Below are 19,999 nucleotides of genomic sequence, written 5' to 3'. Positions count from 1 at the left end.
ACAGTACAAACATCAGCCTTCTTTTGAGTCAAATAAATGACAGGAGATTTTAGAAAACACATTTATTTAAAAGCTCAGTTCTCCAAGGCAAGAACCAAGAACACGTTAACCTTAAAAAAAAGATCATCATTTTTTTCTGCTGGTTAGAGCTCACTGGTGGTCTTTACAGCATCTCGCACACATACAAACTCATAGACCACTAATCGGCTCCCAATGCAGTCAGTAAGAAAGTTTCTTGTCAGTGTGATTGAGCAACAGAAGTGTTTCTGACTTGCGGACGAAAAGACACAGCTCACATTCGATTCAAGTTTTGCAAATAAACACAAATACGTACCTAAATATACATCGGACAAACGAGGTATGTTTCTTTCGTTGCTCAATGTTCACTACCGATGCAGATCCCCTCATTTGTTTCACCTTGACGTGCATCCCGCCCACCTTCGCCAGCAGTCTGAAAGCCAGTTAATCAGATGAGTTCACTGGGTGTGTGTGTGTGTGTCTGTGATCGCCTCCAGTGGCAGTTTGTGGGCCAGGAAGGCAGGCAGGGCGCGGCTAGATCAATGTCCTCATGTCTGCGAGAGAGACACAGCCTGTTGAGACTCCCGGGCCAACAGCAGCCTCCCTGCTGCACTCTGTCAATTCCACTCATCTCTTTAAGCCTGCTTCGCCCTCGCGGGCCTCTCAGCTGAAGAAGTAAGTGGACTCTTTCACCCGCTGCAGATCAAAATCACCTGGAGAGACAAGACGCCGTGTCAAAGCAGGTTCGAGTCAGCGGGCAGATGTTGCAGACCATAAATTATGTACGCAGTGCCATATTCCTCCTACTAACAAATAATCGCTCAGGTTAAGACTAGAAACCTGACGGTATGAATAACGTCATGTTTTACTGTGACCTTGTCCTGTGACTCATTCGGACATGGAAAGTGTCTAAAAGCCAAGGAATGCATCAGTACTTTGTGTCTACAGAACCAATCAGAAATTGTGTTCAAAAGCGGTCTAAAATAAAAACAAAATATGTTCCAATTTTCTTGTTGAATCAGTAAAATTACCAAAGGTCAGACAACAAAAAACAAAGTATTGTTCTATCAAAGGGACTCCCACTGAGCTAATCACCTGAAGGAAGACTCTCAGATCACAGGCCTTATAACGCTTGATTTATCTTCAACATTCCTTATAATTTAACACACACCTGCCCAGACCATTCCATAAGGAATGGACTGAAAATCTGCAAAAGAATCCAAGGTCAAAGAAAAAACTTGATCAAGTTCACTTTAAGAACCTGCCAAGCTCTTTAGAACCAACGTATATAAAACTAACAGCTGGCTTAAAGAACTTTGCAAACAATGCATTTATGATGTTGTTGTTAAATATTGCAATTATACTAACCCATATTTCTGCACTGTTTCTTTTCCATCATCACAGTGTTTGTGAACTTCAGCCAATAAAATAAACATCAGTTGCAGGAATCAAAGGCGGTTAGAGTCCATTCAACTCGCCAAACAGATTATCAGACAGTAGAGTTTGAAATGCAAGGAACTAAAAATACAATTGGCAATTAAATACTGAATCCCTTCATTGTGTATGCTGCTATATACTGTGGAGTCTTTAGTAATCATATTAAATAGAATGAGCAACCATCAATCCATTATTTACACGACACAACATGACTGACACTGATTAGAGAAACAAAACATCTGTCAAAAAAGTTGTGGCTTTTTTGTCACATGCGAAACAACTTTAATTAAAACATTAGTTTCAGGTCTTGGTGAAAAGCTGAACTTTTCCTATGAACTCTGATAAAGCATCCAAATGCTAATTTTAGCTCCACATGAGCGCCTGTCCTGCTCTGTGTGCTTTGCCTGGTTTGCTCTCTGACAGCTGTGTTCACCACCGGGAGCTGCAGCGTGAATTATTGAGGAACGAACATTAAAAAGTGAAGACTGAAATGACTAAACGGAACAGTGACATGGGTGCTTTAAAGCATAAACTCACCTATGACCTGTGTGTGTTGCTGCAGCCATGGTACGCTGTACTGATATTCTATAAACCAGAAAACTGCTTCTGTTTAGTAACACGAGGCTGCATAATTTACCTTCCCAACAGGGAAATCCAAACAACGGTCGACCACACAAAGTGTTTTTGTAATTGCTTTCGATCTTATGTTGTGCCATCGTTGAGGACTCGCCATCGCCGTATAATTTCCGGCGATTAAATCAAACAACACTGTTGTGCTTAGACTGAGAGGAGAACGTTCAAAGCAAACTGAGCTAATTACGAAAAACATATTTGGTCATCAGCCTTCTGCTAATAGTATTCACAAAAAAACATTTTAAAAAAAAATTTCATCACATTACTACAACAAACGTTAATGTATCGTATTAGTTATTCGGGAGATATACTGATAAAAAGCAACGATTAAGCAAAAGACAAAGGGACCTCGACTCTAAATATTTTCCAAATAAAAATCTGAAAAGTGTTATGGTGGTGGCAGCATAATGCTGTGGGATGCATTCTTCAGGAGAGACAGTTAAGTTGGTTTGGTAGAAATTCAGGGGAAAATATGTCATTCTATACTTATACTCCACTTTGTGTTGGTGGATCACATAAAATCCAATAAAATCCACATTAGTCTGAGGTTGCAATGTGACAAAACATGAAGAAGTTGAAAGGATTTAATAGTTTTACAGGAACTGTCAATCCACCCACCAATCTGATCTTCTAGATTCCTCACAGAAACCAAGTTGCTCCCTCGTTCTAACAAATTCAGATGCCTAAATATGATAATAAATTTCAGTTTTCACTGACTCTGTTGTGGCAGAGACACACACAAACACAACCGCGCGATGAGGGAAACACCTGACCCGTCTCGGCAACATAAGCTGATTATGCAAGAGAGGGACACAATTAACAATAATCGATTTATACAACCCCGCTGTCAGTGCCAAGCAAACAGTGAAGGTACAGATGGAGACAGAGAGATGGGGGTTGTGTAACAGGAAAAGCCTGAATCCACCTCAATGACAGGAAGGTGCTGTCCTAGACAAAACCCAGCGGCATCAAAGGAGAAAAAAAAAATATGGATGCGTCTGCCATCAAACCAAATTTGGCTGTATTTGCTATAAAGAGGAAAACAAATCTCATTGAGAACAATGATAAGAAAAAACTGTTTAGAGAAATAGCCCCAGATTGAATTGCAGTTCAACTCACAAACATCTTCAGAGGAAAAATATGCAGCCATCTTTTTACCATACAAGTAAGAGGAAAAAAGTAAAAGATAGGATGCTGTTTATTTCGGATCCCCTTTAAAGACAACCTGATCCTTTGAGGAGCCAGTTGTTTCTCCGACACTGACCTGTCTGGGGCACTTTGGCCAGCAGCAACATCAACCTCCTGTACTCCTGGTACTTCTTGTTCTTGGCTTCCCTCCTGTCAGGAAAGAAGGAGAAGAAGAAGAAGAGAAAAAATGAGACTTGAAAACAAACAGACAAATGAGTTTGTGTATTAAAGGAAGTTTGAGGCCCATGTCAGATGTTATCAGTGCTGCTGTTTGATAGTGAGAAACTCCATGTCTGGGTGAAACATTTACAGCTGCCAGCAAAATACAAGCCGTATGCATTTTCTATTAAAAACAAAACATTGTTTCTCTAAAGTTAAACTGCTTACATACTGCTACAACCTTTAAGCGTACAAGTGCATCTGTAATTTGCAGTACCATCAAAAAGCAGATTTATTTAAATATTTACATTCAAAAAGTGAAACTCACAGACTCCAGCTGCAGCCCACACCTTTCCATTCACCAACAAATCTCTTAAATGGGCTTCGCTTCACAATCCTCTCAAGGCTGTAATCTCCCCTATTGATATTTCTTTTTTTTTTCTTGCAGCAGTTTTTCCTTCCACTCAACTATCCACTAATAAGCCAGCTTCTACAGGAATGACATTTCGTGGCTCATGCTCCTTGTGGAGGTTGTCAGTCTGTTATAGTAAACTATAAAAGAACATTTCTTTGTTAAAACATTTTCTAAGGTCTTATGTAACTTTCAAAAATCAGAAATTGTTTTGTTTTATTAGTTGTAAATCTTAAACATCAAAATGAACAGAAATGAAGACTAAAAAAATGCTAGTTCCACTTTCTAAACTGAATAACAAGAAAAAAAGATTTCTGGATTTTATCTGGATCCCCAAAACACTTTAATGTAATTTTATAAGGAGTGCTGGAAGGATTTTGTCTTCTGCTAAAGGTGTACCTAATGTAACAAAAAACCCACAAACGCATTCATTTGGTGTCTGAAAAACATCAATTTTATGTTGAAAAAGCTGCAGAAGCTTTGTGTCCTTTTCCTCTGATGTCTTTCAAACTCTGTCTGTGTAGTTTGGAAACAGTGGTACTGACAGAGTTTAAAAGAAGGTGAGATTTGTTGTTGCTGATGTGGAGAAGGGCCCGATTACCCCAAGGAGAGAAAACACAGACAGTCGATGACTGTAACCCGGCCTGAGGCCAGTAAGGCTGGCACAAAGAGTGGAAATCGTTTTGGATCCAATGTCACAGACGACTGGAGGGAAAAAATAAAACTCGCTCTCGCCACCTTACATGTTCTGTTTTGTTTGTGCATGTTTGCGGTTCGTGACAGCCAATCATGAAAGAATAAAAAGATCCATGGCATTGACGGTCTCTTGTGTGGGGACAATCCAAAAAAAGGAGGAAAAGGCATAAAAACCTGTAAATATATTTTGGTTTTCTGCCTGAATGTTATTTCTTTGTACCAATCCATGGCCACATTGATCCTCAGGAGACTCACATCTCCTAAGCTTATAAATCAAATGTGCAAACTTACTGGATTGTGGAGCAGTATTTGAGCAGCAGGAAGTTGGACAGCCCTTGCAGAATCGGCTGGCTGTGCAGGGCGACAAACTGCTCCCGGCAGATCTGACAGGAAGGAAAGGGAGAGTGGGGGAGCGAAGCGAGGAGATGTTAGCTTTATCTAAGGACTTCATCAGAAAGAAACACAAACCAGCTGAGCAGATAACAGGTGGGCAGAGGTGAGACAGAGCAGAGTGGAAGTGACAACAGAAAAAGTACTGCTCTGTCAACAAAAATAACACACTTTTACTCTGTGCTGTCTCCACTACCTATTGCTTAAATGTTTTTTTTCCCTTCAGTTTTTGTACTGCAGACACTACATGGTCATGCCTGGAACAAAAATACTGCATTTTCAACAGGGTACTGACGGATTCTATGTTTTGAAATTTAACACTTTCCCAGAGGAAAATTTCAAAAGTTTTAAATCTCGAGAGAAACAGAAACTGTGAGGACATAGAAGGATGTGTGTGAAAACACTGACAGCCTATGATTATCACCAGTTATAACAGCCATAACTGTTATGTGGTATGTGGTTATGTGAATGAATGTAACCTTTAGACCAGGGGTCTCAAACTCGCGGCCCGCGGGCCAACTGCGGCCCTCGGGACGATAGTTTGTGGCCCCCGCCTTAATATGAAAGTTTAATGTTAGTGCGGACCGCGAGTTTGATATAATTGGCACTTTTCAGTGTTGTGTGCAGAGCTGAACGAACTTACCAATCACGGTGGAGTATATTGCTCTCGGGGGCGGGACATCGGCCGGGCCTATTTGCATTTTCTATTTGTCATTATTTGCATGCGGTACATGCGCAATTTCCGCGGCCGCTCCCGCTTCACATGCTTCAGCATCCAGTCTAGACCCGGAAGTTGCTGATCAGTGTAACGTAAGTAAGGTTAGGCGCTGTAACGCTTGGGTTGTGTTTAAGGGAGGAGAGGAGGCGGCAGATTCGTCAGGACGGTCAAAAACTCACAAGCACACTGGTACTGGGAATTCCACCGTGTTGTCCTTTAATAAATACGCTCTTCACCAACCTTACAGAGCCCGGTTGAACGGCTTCTATATTATCAGACATGAAGATTGAGCAGCGTCCAAACAACCCGTAACATTACTAAAAAGTTAGGGAGCTAACATGTCCGTTTAGCACGTTTCTCCCACGCTCTCTACAGAGAAGCCGTGGCGCATACTTCTGACATCATTAGCAATACTAGAGTATCTTAAAGAGACACTACACAATTACGGCTGTTACAGCGCCTGACTACGGCCAAATATGGTAATAGGCAATCAGAAAGGTTCGGCTGAGGAGACAGTGTGTGTGAATGTGGCCCAGCCTCACCCAGACTCCACCTCCAGCGGCCCCCGGGTAAATTGAGTTTGAGACCCCTGCTTTAGACAATGCGGACAGGAAATAACGTCTGGAAATGCAATTAGTTTTCCTGTTCTTATTTTCCAGATTGATCCTTTTCCATATAAAGCACTTTTATTCATTTTACTAATAGTGGAGATTGAATGGTACCCATTTCTAGCAGTCATTGGGAGAGACAGGGTGCACCCTGGACAGGTTAACAAAGAAGCAGAGAAAAACAAAAGACAAACAACCACACAAACACACGCCCACACACCCCCACACACACACCCCCACACACATAATGACAATTTAGAGACACCCATTAACCTAAGAATCATGCGGGAGGAAGCCGGACAAGGAGGACATGCAGAAAGACCCAGGCTGGGATTTGAACCCAGGACCTTCTAGCTGCTAGGAAACAGTGCTACCACCAACCATGCAGACCTTTAATAATAACAGAATCTAAAATACATCTGAATTTGTTAAAATCACCTGGATCATGGATAAAACTATGGCCAGAACATCCAACACTGTCTGACGTGTGAAACTTTTGTTCCAAGTCACGCACTGTTCCAAGTTTATGAAATCAACATTTATACACAGAATAAGGATTTGAATGACATGTCTTCAGTTAAGAAATATTTAGCTCATCAAACATAGTTCATATTTATTAAAAGGAGTGAAACAGCCCGCTTCAAATACGATGCTATCTTAGATTAAAAAAATAAAATAAAATGCATTTAAAGAGACACATGACAATCTGTGCAGTAGAGAGGAGGAGGTATAAACATTCCCATTACTGTGGATGTCTATAGTTCACCCCCGAATAGCCCCCCAACCTGCAATTCCAATTTAATCCCTGTTTATAACCATGCTAACCCCAAAGAAAAACAGACATTTGAGAAACTCTCATCGTACCTGAATGATTCATAAGTCAGAATTTCTGCACTCAGGTCAGATTAATAAGCAAACAGCAATATGAGGGCAAGGAAAACATTTACGTCATTCCTCAAAGAATAAAAACACAGCGTGAGTCGTCTCCTAACCATGCAAAGCCGCCCGCCACCCAATTAAAATCCACAGCTGTGCCCACATCTCCGGAGCCATCAGGGAGGTCTCAGGGAAAAAAAAAAAAAAAAATTCTATGCATTATTCGCATGATTTATGCAGCAAAAGTCAATTTCCTCATGAATTCTGAATTTTTCCGATTGGTCGGTCTATCATGCAGTAAATCCCGCTCTTGATTAGATCCTGGGCAGGCTGCTCACAGCCCCAAAGTGAGTAAAAGAGGATGGAGAACAGACTGGTTATCATTTAAACAATTGCTTTAGATGATGAAGATATTTGGTGCCCGTTTGCTCTCCGGCTGTGTTCAATTACCTGTGTAACGAGGAAGGCATACGCCCCTCCAATCAAAAGATGGAGAACAAATGCAGTGAGAGGAGCCCGCTTCATTGCCTTTAACTCCTTGGAGATCAGGCAAAGACATAAAACCGCGACTTTGCTCTGAAGGCGTCGCCACAGAAAATTGGGGCTTTGTGATAATTTGATCCGTTTTATTCCGCACCGTGTCTCAGTCTGGATCTGCTTTCGACATGCAGAGACAGGAAGGTGTTTATTCAGCTCGACAGGCTCGGTTTGCTCCCTGCAGCCTGAAAATGTATGAGCTGGCGACAACTGGAAGTCTGTATCAGTGGCATCACTTAGCTGAAGTGTCTGCAATAGCAAAAGTGCCAGTTGCAAAAATGGCACAAATTGATTCGATTGCCTGCAACCTCAGTGTCTTGGTACTTTAAAAAAAAAAAAAAAAAAAAGCTCTCATCTTTCCTCTAACATCAAAGACAAAGCTCTGAGTGTTGAGTCATTTTTCGCCATCTTCAGCTTCAATAAAGCCCCCCCAAAACATCCACAAATATATCATCAACACTGACGAATCGAGATCGGACAGGAGCAGCTGTGAACGGATGATAAGGTTGAGGAAACAGGAGGCGACTGTAACGTAATACCTTGTTCATGGTGTCCACGGTGAGGGCGTGGGTCCAGAAACAGTCATGAACCGAGACGAATGTCAGACCGGCACTGAGAGAGGATGAGAGCAGAGGCAGTGAGGCGTTAGAAAACGTCTAAAAACCAGCCATAAATGTCAAGACAAAGCCAACATCAGTTGTGACTAGAAAGATCTCATCTCTCACAAATCTCTAACATTAACAAGGTCTGTTTTATGTGCAGCCACTGCTCCGACATCATGTTTACGCAAAAGTAAAAAGCTGCATATGTGAAAAATGAGTTTTGTGAGTAATGCCAGGACTAGATCTTTGTTTTTCCATGTTATGTTTTGAACAGTAATACCTGTAGCAGTGAAGTGAAGTCAGCATCATGTGTGTGGAATCCAGAGAGTGGATGAAGTTGGGCGGGAATGCATTCTTCTGTTTTACTGTGTCGGGCCTCCTGAAAAGCCACAGGAAACCAAGAGAACATGAAAAACTATTTTGTAGTTCAAATCCTGCAGTTCTTACGACGTCTAAGGATATCTGAGCTTACTATTCATAAACATTTGTCAGCAAATCTTTTTTTTTGTTGTTTTGTTTTAAGAGGTCATGCAAGGACAGCGCTCAGTCTTACCCCATAACATTTTACAAGGCTGAGGCATACAGGGAGAGCATTTCTCATTCTCAGTTCCAGTCTAGTTTGACAAACTCCACATGCTTACTTTTAATTTCTCTCTTCATATGTTTATATTTTCAAGCAGAACCAAAGTCAAACTCCTTGATTGTGCGCACAAAGTTGGCGAATGAAGCCGATTCTGGTGTTTACAATTATGATGACAGGACAGAAAAGGCTTTTTTTCAGGAATCACTCCTAAACAACAGCTCAGCATGTTGTTTAGGGGTGTAATGTTATTGTTTCCATGGTGACCACACTATTTGCTACACTTCTCACAGTCACACGAGCTTTTTTCGTCCCGCTCACGCTGGGCGGTGGAAAGATAAATGTACGTCCTTGTCCACACTAGCAGCCAGTGGGTGGAAATGATGATGTTCTATTCGTGGTCCATGCAAACAAAAAAGTCGTAGGCTGATGACAAAAATAAGAAGCAAAGCATAAAGACGAAAAATGATTTGGTTGCAATTATTTTATTGAGGATTTTGGTACAAATAATTGGGATTTTGTAAAAAGATTTTTTTCTTAACAGGATTTTCAAAAAGTAAATGTGATTCAATTAATGGCTGTGCGCTTTCAATGTGGAACTATATGATCGTATTAAAAGATGGATATTTTATGGATTTTTACACATCTTTAACAAGGGCACAAACTTTTTTTCCATATTAGTATTTTTTTTTTTTTTTTTAAAGGTTTTATTGGCTCTACTGGCCTTTATTTGATAGTTAATTGACAGGAAAGTGGGTAATGAGAGAAGGGGGAAGACATGCGGCAAAGGTCGCCAGGCCGGGAATCGAACCTGCGACGGCCGCGTCGAGGACTAAGGCCTCCTTATGTGGGTTGTGCTTAACCTCTGCGCCACCACAGCACATCCCCATATTAGTATTTCATCCACAGTTACAAAGACATTAGAAATTAAAAGGTGGATTTAAGAGTGTCTTGGGTTTGGTGATACATTAAAAGTCGGGACTCACTTCTATCACCAATAACGTATTGTGTCTTGGTATTTTGTTACCAACTTTGTATTTCGATTAGCTTCCTTAGTCAAAGAGCTAAACCCTTCTCTTCAAATCTAGCTCTCTAGCAATGGAGAACACATTTTCCTCCAAAATGTGTTTGTAATCCAAACCAACACCCTCTGCTACATCCCTTGTGTCTCAGCAAATACTGATTCAGTCTTTGTCTGTCTCTCTTTTTTACTATACCGTTTCTCCCCTTGACATTTTCTGATGGAGCCCTACTTGCTTCAGTGTGCAGCGTCTGCTACAGTGTATGGTGCTTGTTTCAGGTCAGACTGAATGTCTCTCTGGTTCCTCCGTTTGTTTTGTTTGAGTGTGCGTCAACCTTTGGAGACGTCTCTCACTGCTTTTATAGTAAGGACACCTTCACGGACAAATATTTACCGATATTCACTGTAAAATGTACCCTCTGTTATTTTGGAAAAAACTTTTCTAAAGACTTTATTGAAAAGTTTTGAAATCCTGACCTCCAAGAGATGAGTTCAGATCGTCTTGCAAATCTGAACTCATCTACTTCATTTGAGTAGATTCTAGAAATATAGCTCATGTGTGCTCACATTGTTTTGTTTTTTTAAATGTATTTATTTATTTTAAATAAAAAATTTTATATCGCTGCTTCTGGTGATGAAACCGGCAGCAAAAACAGCAACGTGTCAATCTTTTCCTTCCTGTATTCCCATTACCCGAGCCTGAGCCATTCAAATCCTCTGGGCTGCCACAGACCAGAACATTCCTCTAATGGAAATGCAAAGAGAGCAGAGAGAGCCAAAACCCAAAGCTGAAACACAAACACACAGGCAGGAACACACCACGGCAGTCTGTCACTCTCGTTTTTCGTCTGAGCAGGGTTTTTTTTTTTTTTTTTTCTTCTGGCCTGGAAATGTTAGCCTTCTGTCAGAGTGCTTTTAGTCCTGCTGTTCAGGGATCGAGTTGTGCGAAAAAACAAGACACCTGGATATTCATTTAAGAGCACGCTCTGCTGTGAAAACATGAGAAGCTTTGTCTGTTTTTCCTGATCCTTGGTTTGAGAGACACAATGCAAAGACACAAGCGTAATCATGGACGGTTAAGAGATTTTCACTGTTTGATTGTTTTCTCAGTCTCAGCGCATATTAACACAAATATGTAAAACAAAAATGCATCAAATGAGAAGCTAATTTTATTTCTGCTGGGGCTAAAATAATGTAAAACTTCATTATTCCATTTACAATAATGTGATGCCAAACTATACAGCATTTTAGCCTAAGCTAATTTGTGATCAGAGTCCTGAGTTGGGCTTATGAATACATACAAACAAACAACATAATGTAGAGGTTTAAACTTTAGACTTAAAGCCATGAATAATTCTCAAATGAAGCTTTTATCAAGATTTTAATCTTTATCTATTGCAGGCTTTTCTCTTCCAATCATGCTGCATTTACTCCACCAAAGATCTACCAGTAGAAATACCTAATAACACTTTGCTTTGCTGTTTACTGTAAAAAAAACAACACAATGCATTTACTTCAGGCAAAATCTACCGCATGTTGCTCCGTCAGTACTTAATCTAATGTTCTGCACACATTATTCATTACAAGAAGAAGAAAACCAATGAAAGGAGTCTTTATGTACGTCGGTTATGGAAAGTCTAATGAAATTGGCTCATGAAGCAAAGAATTTATGAGGCTAATATTTTCCAGAGAAATTACAACAGCAACACGCCGCTTTCATGAGCTGGAAAAGTCTCCTACATGACAGGACTGATGAATAAAAGATTACTTCTACCATCTACTATAATAACTGCCAACGAGTTGAACCAGCAGATTAATAACTTTTAGTTTAGCTGATTAAACACTCCTTATGACACAGACAATTTTCCATTTCAAAATATGTTTTGCTAACTTAATTTTCTTGGTATTTTCATCAATTTGTGGGACATCATGGGAATTTAAGTCCAGACATTCCACAAGTCGCATTCCCCCCCCCACACAAATCATGAAACAGCCCTGAAGGTTGCTCCTGATTCAGTGTTTGTGCTGTTATTTTGAACTCTTGACAAGCTAAAAATTGTTAAAATCTGGATCATCTTGATGATACCTTCATTTCACTAAATGGCCACAAAAAATGAAATTTCAATGCATTGTTTGGCATTTATAGGAAACCCAATTCAAGAGCCATGCTTGATCCAGGTTTAAACCCAGAAGTACAAGGAAAAACTGCAGCTGCACAAGAACAATCATGAGGCAAATATGAATAAAATTTAAAACTCACAGTTTTATTTCTAAATGTACGCAAGAAGTACATTCATAAAACTTTGTTTTCCAGACTTCAGACATGGAAATTGATAAAAAATCAATCCCCAGGAACCCTGCACACCATGCGGTCTTAACTCAGCAGCTAAATAGATGATTTGATACCCTGAGCTTTAGTAAGCTCTCATAATATTATGGTGGTTTGTAAAGACCAGAAGATACGTTTTTAATGCGAGACCAAAGCAAGTTGTAATGATGTTGTCAAGTTCCACTCAGACAGTGATGGTTTTGCTGACAGCAGATCTTCAATTTTAGTTAAAAAAGGCAGAGCTGTCTCCTTCCTCTCAACTCTTGACTCCCACCGCCCTCCTGCTCTCCCTCCACTCTGCCTGTTGTTTCATATTCACAAGGCAGGATCGGCAGAGTGGTGGATGTCAGAGTGAAGAGGACAGCTGTCAGTCTTTCTGGGCCATGTCTCCATTGCTCTGCCTCTGTCATTACTTCATTTACCATTCCTGTCTCTCAGTCTGTCTCTCTTTGTTGTGTTTTGCTCCTCTCACCTCTTATGACTCCAGCTTGTTTCAAACTTTCCCCTCAACACTTAAGACATTTAATGCTCATCAAAGAGGAAGTAGACTTCATTTAGAAGCTTCGTCTTTAAAACTTATCTGAATCAATGCGGTTTAATTCATATAATTGTTTTTGTTAAACTTATTAATGTCTAGAGCAGCTGGTAGCTTTAGCAGCTTTAAGCCAACAAAGATTGGAAGTTTAACAGAGCAGGCAACACGTTAACATTCCCTTGTGATTACCAGAACAGATCTCTTTTAACATCGATGTGAATTAATTTGTGTTGCCGCTACAGAGCTTTTGCTTTTAACCCAATTATTTACTAAAACTGTGCGTAGCAATCACTAATGCAAAATGCAAATGTTTGTACCATGTCAATGCTATCTGGAAGACAAGTTGGAAATTATAGCCTGGTTTATTTTTTCCGAGTTTATCTGATTCGTACATAAAGTGAAGCTCTTTTTTCCACAAAAACGGTAATATTGATCCCAACATAACATAAGTGTGGTACTGAACCAGTGTGCTACTGTTTAGGGTTAGTCCACCAATAAAACTGTTGTGGGCGCCACATTGGAAACTGCAAAGTTTAGTTTAATTTTTTTGGTCCAAGACGACAATGATTTACCAATCATAAAAAACTGTCAGCTCATCCAGCAGATTGCACGAGAACCCAGAACAGCAACAAAAACACTGCAGGCCTCACTTGCCTCAGTTAATGTGGGTCTTCACAATTTAAAAATAAGAGCAGGACAAAGCAAAAATGAACATCTTGATGATGATGATCCCCGAGACTTGCTCTGTAGACTGTCAAGACTAAAATCGACCTTTTAGGAAGGTGGTCAATTCTGTAATGAATGGTGCAAAACATCATCATAACAATCAAACATGGTGATCTGAGGTTGATTTAATTCTTTCAGCGCTGGAGAACTGAACTGATTGAACCATGACTTCTGCAGCACAATGATCCAAATTATACTGGTAAGTTAATGTCTGAATAATAAAACGTAAATTACGATTTTGGAGCGGTCAAGTCAAAAACTGGGCATACATCTGATTCAGATGCTGTCATACGATCTTTCTGCTTAAACCCCCCAACTGACTGTTAGGTATAATAATCACTTGATAGTAGTTATTGTTGGCAAGGGCAGCTTAATGTTTAGGGGGCAATTACATTTTCTACATGGTTCTCCACTGGTTTGGATTGTCTTTCCCTTGAAATATTCTGTCTCTATTTACCCATTTTTGTCAGAAAAACTTGTTAGACGACCAGAAACATGTCAGGGTCCCCAAAAGATTAAAAAAAATAAATAAAAAATTGATGGAATCAGTGAGAGCCAAAACCTTTTCCATGGGACAGAAACCAAAGTGTGTCCTGGAACCTGGAAGCTTATTCAAGCTGCATTTTGAAAACTTGTAGCGACAAATTCTACATGAAATCAGAAATCAATGCGGTAAACACCACGTCTTTCTCTGCTCCTGTTCCAGGTCACTACGATCAAACTTACTGGTGACATTTTAGTGACAAATGTCACAAAGTGCTACAAGAGAGGAATGTGATCTCCCTGTATCTGCTGGGTCAGTGTTTATATAAGATCAGACAAACTGAAATAAATCTACAGAGGGACTTACTCTTTAGTGTCGTGGCTGATTTGGAGGTTTATATGTTGCATGGTACTCTTCAGCTGGAAAACAAAAACAGTGAAATTAATTTGGTGGAACAGTTGGTTAACATGGCCAAAGACGTAATAAGTAAAGAATAGGAGAAATAAGGCCAGAATGTATTTATAACTACAATAGAAGCTCATAGCACCAAAGCCAACCCCACCCCCCAAAAACCCATATTTTTAAACATCCCAAACAAAACATAAGAAGTGAAAAAAGATAGATTTTGTTTTCACTGACATATGCAATTTTTGTAGAGCTCAAAATGTGGTAAATAAATGTTTCTTAATTAAAGTACTATTTGATATTTTGTAAAAATAAAACATGAACATGCATTACATTGGCAGCATTTCGTTCAGGACATCATGGAGAAAATAACTTCCTGCTGCCGTAAAGACAGCAGTCTTTTGAGTCAATCATTTTGCACACATTGATGCTTGTTGTTCTCCACAGGTCACACCCTCCTTTATTACACACATCACCTGATACGCCTAAATCTAATACATATTCCACTTTATACAGCTTGAATTGGAGAGTTTATAGTATACAATATAATGATGATATAGTCAAAATCCTCTCATACCATTCCTGATAATAGTGTAAAAAGTGGTGTTTTCTACTCTAGGCAATACGTTAGCACATTTATTGACAATGCAGTTCCATATTAGCGTAGCACTCCTGAGAGAAGAAGTACGGGAAGAAGCGAAGAGTGCGCTATTATCCACTTGATCCCTGTAACAAACCATCAGTAGAAGAGAGAGGAAAATTGACCAGAGCAGGCCATTTGCTAGTACATGCACATCGAGCTGGCTTCAAATAAACACAATTTAAATTCTGCTGTTCGTCTTCATTATACTGTGTTTCCCTTCTTCGTTTCCAAACGACAGAGGGCTCCCCTCGTACCTGTACCAAGAATGAGTTTAGCCTAAACTCGGCAACGCTGCGACTCTCATCTCTCATCTTTTAGGCGACTCTCAACCCATAGATAAAACTGGCAACAGATAGCATACCTCCTGTCAATATACGCTCATGCTATTATTGTGTTTACCCTGCGCCGGGCCAATGGTAATGGATCCCAGTGTTTCCCTCTCCATTACCCCGCCTGGGCACATTTTAGTGATTTCACTGACGAAATGGAGCTTCGGCACTGAAAGGTCCAATTAAACTATATTCAGGGTGCCGCAAACACAGTTATCTGCACTGTAAATAATCAAAGTGCTTTTAGACATCGGTAGCAGGCTTCAGAGCTAAATTAGCCACAGTAAATTGAATGAACAGAAAATGTGTTTGTTTGTTTGTTCCCAGTGATTAATGAGGACTAATTTGCATCCATTTCCTTGATTTTGAGGTCAAGTACAAGTAGCTGCATCACAGACAGCCAAGTGATGATAATTAATCCATGTTAAGCAGCATGCTGGATCCCCAGTAAGTTACTGCGTTGGGTTCCTCTGTTTGTTCCTCTGAGGGGAAATTGATTGATAAACTCAAATTATTTACTAAGTGGCTACAAATCTTAACTGTTGTGGAGGAGAGATTTTATTTTTTTTTTAAATTCTAGCTCCTTTTAAACATAATCCAGTATTGGAAAAAAAACTACTGCCATTATGACTTAATGAAAAGAAAAAAGTAATTTAAATACATAAACTCAGTCGTGATCCAGATTGCTTGCTTGTTGGATAAATCTTATTTCCACTTTCACATTTATTCTGGATCTAAAACGACGTCCCAGTAAAAAAGAAACCAAACATTTCCTGTTGTAAGCTCTCTTTTGTGTTGTAAAGCTTTTTAAACGCATCCCTGTCACCTGAAGAGGACATTTAAGGGGAGAACTAGACCCTTCGTCAGAAGTACACTCAGTGATCCTAAACATCGATTGTAGCCAAGTAAGCATCGAAAAAAAGGGTTGAAACTGCAGGATCAATACCTCTGGTTATAATAACATCTGATGAGGCTTCTGTAAACTGGTCACCCTCACACAAGCTTTGTTTGAGGAATTATTTCTTGATGAGTCTGTATTAGGTGTGAGAATTAACCACGAACGAGAACCATGCTGTTTTTGGACTTTTCACATTCAATGACAGTTTCAAGGCCCATAATGGAAATTTTTAACAGAGAATCGTACAATAAGAAACATTTAGGCATAAGCTAAATGACAGAAAAGACTTTTCTACATATGCGTTTGTTGCTTTGGGCTCCTTTTGTTTTCACAGAGCCTAGAAAAAAAACAACTAAGTTTTAAAGTATTTCTAAGGGATAGACCAAAGGAAAGAACTGGGGTATAACTCTTACCACATTTGTAGATGTAAAGATTGATAATTGTACTCATTATTCATTATGAAATGAATCCCAGTGTTGATCCCAGTTGGGCTGAATGGAGACTGGATTTATGTCCAGATTTTGAACTGGTTGTCCTTCAGAACTGGAGAGCTCCTTCAGTAGCAGACTGAAGGTTTTTGACAAAGTAGGGATGTATACACAATTATTTTATGACATATACTCCAACATTAGAGATGGTTATAATATAGTATTTTTTTTTTTAGACAAATACACATGAGCAGACTATACTATATAATAAGCCATGCAGCTGAAAGTGTGTGCAGAGAGCATTAAAAAGGGAAACGCCATACAACATTGCCACTAGTGATGCTTGTCTAACACTAAATTACATTTTTCTTTTCATTATTTTTCATTTTTTATCTGCCATCATATACATTCTTGTCCAGATTATCCATTTCCTCTGACACCAGAAACCACTGAAACAGAGGTACATACTTAAGGGTTTCTACAGGGTTTACTGCTAACAACTTTCTTTATCTTTTTTTTCTATGAAAGAAAAGACCACCTGAATACATTAAAGAGGGAAAGATGAACATAGAGGAAGAGAGGTGGGAGCAGCTGCACAAATGAAAGACCATTGAGCCTAGCTTTAGGGGGTCATAGCGCTTCTCGCTTTGGTGGTTCTAGTCAATTGGTTAAAGGGGGCTGTGTGTTGATTGACAGATTCACACAATCAGAGAAAGTTTTAAGAACAGAAGCAAAGGAAGAAGGATAAATCCCATCACTTAGTGACATGGCTGCCATCTTAACAATCATGGATGTAGATGGACTGATGATGAGGCAATCTGCCTTTTTCCGTTTAACATCCAATCTCCGGATGGACTTGCATGAGAGGTATAAGGAGAAGCTTTGACTTTAAACATGGAACAGGTAAAAAAAAGTGATTCCTTTTTTTAATGCGAGTTATCATCTGCCATACTGTAAATCAAATCCCTACCTTGTATTATAATGTATGAACAGAGCGTATGATCTGTGTAGGGAGTTGATTGAATCCATGCCGCTAAGACAGATGGAGACCTTGGATTGCCCTACAGTCAGATATGGGTTTCTAAAGTCAAAATCACTGTTAAGCTCCGGACGGTACAGATGCTCACAAGGTAACCGGGTAAAAGAGAATTATTTCCACTCATCAGAGGAAGGTGAGCATCACATATCAATTATATATTACAGCAATATTTTTCTCTTTTCCATCATCTTTGTTTCACCTAGCCACACCTCCGCTGGCCTATAGCTGTTCGTATCCCCACTAAACATAACTTTTCTAGGGTGATACCATTACAACGCAAACCGCATATTTAGTTCGGCCCAAAATGCCACAAGATTCTGAAAAAGTCAGAAAAAACCCATGTAGGGCAACCGAATGGAATCACATTGACATTTACAGATACATTTCATGAATTTCAATGGAAAGCCACACGAAGAAAAAGCGCCATAAGGATGGAAGGAGAAGCATCCATCCTCTTAGCCTCTTAGTTAAGAGGCTAAATCCAAACGCACCACTCTACAATCTAAAATGTGGTTGTAGCATAATAAAATTTGAAAAGGTCTAAGGGATTTGAATACTTTTGTGAAGGAACTGTAAGCGATAGCAGCTTTTACATATGTGTCATAAAATCCATCCAAGGCTGGTGAAAGAGTCCGTTCAACTTTTGCGACCTCAGTGGGCTTGTGACACCAATCAGGCAAATTATTTCTTGACATCACATTAGTTTCAAACTGTTACAGGCCACCAGCAGCTATCGTGTATTTAATAAAAACTTTTCCACTAGAGAGGCCAGATCAGTGAAACCCAGAGGAGACTAATTCTTCTCACACAGAGGACATTAGATCACGAGCCTTTAGTCACACTATAAACCCACAAATCCGGTCAAATCCAGCCAATCCATCTGACGATTCCCTCGAGTTAGCATCCGCTGAGAAAGATTATACTACAGCTACCCTGGGTGGAGGGGACAGTATATATATATTTATAAAAAAAACATGAGCCAAAGTGACCTCTGATTGGATTAGTGTCTTCTAGTCTAGTAAGGGGCCCTCTCCAAAGTCTGTTCATGGCCTTTTTCATCTTTTTCTAATTTTCCTACATTTCCCCTCAGATGTACACAAACAATTCTCCTGCGACAAAACACCCGCTACTTTCACCTTATTTTCAGTTTTTTTCATTTTTTTCCACACAGCATTAATCTCCACCCTAGCCTTCTATCTACAGTGTAATTACTGATAACCCACAGGAACGCAGCGGCCCTGGATTTCAGATGCAGCAAGGAGACTGAGAGATTAAATTTAATCCAGCTATACTTTGCAAAGGTGACCTTTCTACAAGATGGTCTCATTTTTGTTGCCCAGTGATGCAACTGGAATAGAGAATTATTGAAGCAGATCAAGAAAATTATCAGTAAAATCTCATTTAACCTATTTGTTTGTTTTCTATTTTGTTTATTTTTAGGCCTTGAAGGGAAAAGGAGCATCTTTCTGGTCCCTTTTGTAAATCAAAAGAAGGAGGTCAGATCAGGGAAAGAAAATCACTACCAACAGCGAGAGAGAGAGAAGCTCTCTCAGGGGATTTACCATCTGTCACTCTAAGTCATTTGCACCTGCTACCGCGGTGGCATTTCCTGTCTAAGACAACCTTATGCTTGAAGTCAGACTAAAAGAGCAGTTTGTATGCTGAGCAAGCTCATGAGTTACTTATCTGATCGGCAACATGTCCGCCTCCGCCCTTCACGTCATTAACAATTAAGAAGTTAAGAGGTTACCGTTTTTCCCTATTCATACAGACAGGAACACTTCCCGGTTTGTATAACACACACGAAGCTGTGTTATCTGCAGACACGCTGGCACACAGTCATCATGTTATATCTCCAAGATGTGTTACTGTCAGGATCTCCATAGCGACAAACAAAACAGGTCATGTTGCTGAGGTCTATTAAAGTTGCACCACTTAAAATAATCGCAATACACCATCGGTGGCGCACTCCGGCAGCAAACCCAGAGAGATTCGGAAAGCCCAAGACGAACACGGCATCTACAAAAACACAGCTTAAAATCACGGATGAGACATTGATGCAATGGGAAGATTAAAACTTGTATTGATTGAATAATTTTGTGAGTCTTATTTCCTCTGGAAAGAAAGCTGCAAAGGATATAAAATAAACAATTGTATTTCTTTTGCTTGTTTTAGTTTTGGTTATGGTGTACAGCCCTTTGGTCAACTGTGCTGTTTTTGAAGTACTTCATAATAAAGCTGGAATGGAATGGACAAAGCAAAAGGATTTTGCTCTGACAAGACAGTCAGCACAAATTTAGACTTTCAA

General features: G+C 39.8%; 1 protein-coding gene across 1 annotated transcript in view; it reads right to left on the bottom strand.

Annotated features, from left to right (window-relative positions):
- Positions 1 to 47: 47 nt before the first annotated feature.
- Positions 48 to 19,999, bottom strand: part of polrmt (polymerase (RNA) mitochondrial (DNA directed)) — a 44,852-nt gene continuing 24,900 nt past the window's right edge. Inside the window, exons 16-21 of the mRNA XM_032572490.1 lie at positions 14,316 to 14,368; positions 8,555 to 8,653; positions 8,212 to 8,284; positions 4,835 to 4,926; positions 3,353 to 3,426; positions 48 to 731 (exon numbers count right to left, since the gene is read on the bottom strand). Of these exons, the coding sequence (XP_032428381.1) occupies positions 682 to 731; positions 3,353 to 3,426; positions 4,835 to 4,926; positions 8,212 to 8,284; positions 8,555 to 8,653; positions 14,316 to 14,368 (441 nt within the window). The 3' untranslated portion in view covers positions 48 to 681. The remainder of the gene's footprint in view (positions 732 to 3,352; positions 3,427 to 4,834; positions 4,927 to 8,211; positions 8,285 to 8,554; positions 8,654 to 14,315; positions 14,369 to 19,999) is intronic.

This window comes from Xiphophorus hellerii, chromosome 9 (assembly GCF_003331165.1).
Source record: "Xiphophorus hellerii strain 12219 chromosome 9, Xiphophorus_hellerii-4.1, whole genome shotgun sequence".
Taxonomy (NCBI): domain Eukaryota; kingdom Metazoa; phylum Chordata; class Actinopteri; order Cyprinodontiformes; family Poeciliidae; genus Xiphophorus; species Xiphophorus hellerii.
Note: the sequence above shows the minus strand (reverse complement) of the source record. Positions and strands in the feature narration are given on the sequence as shown.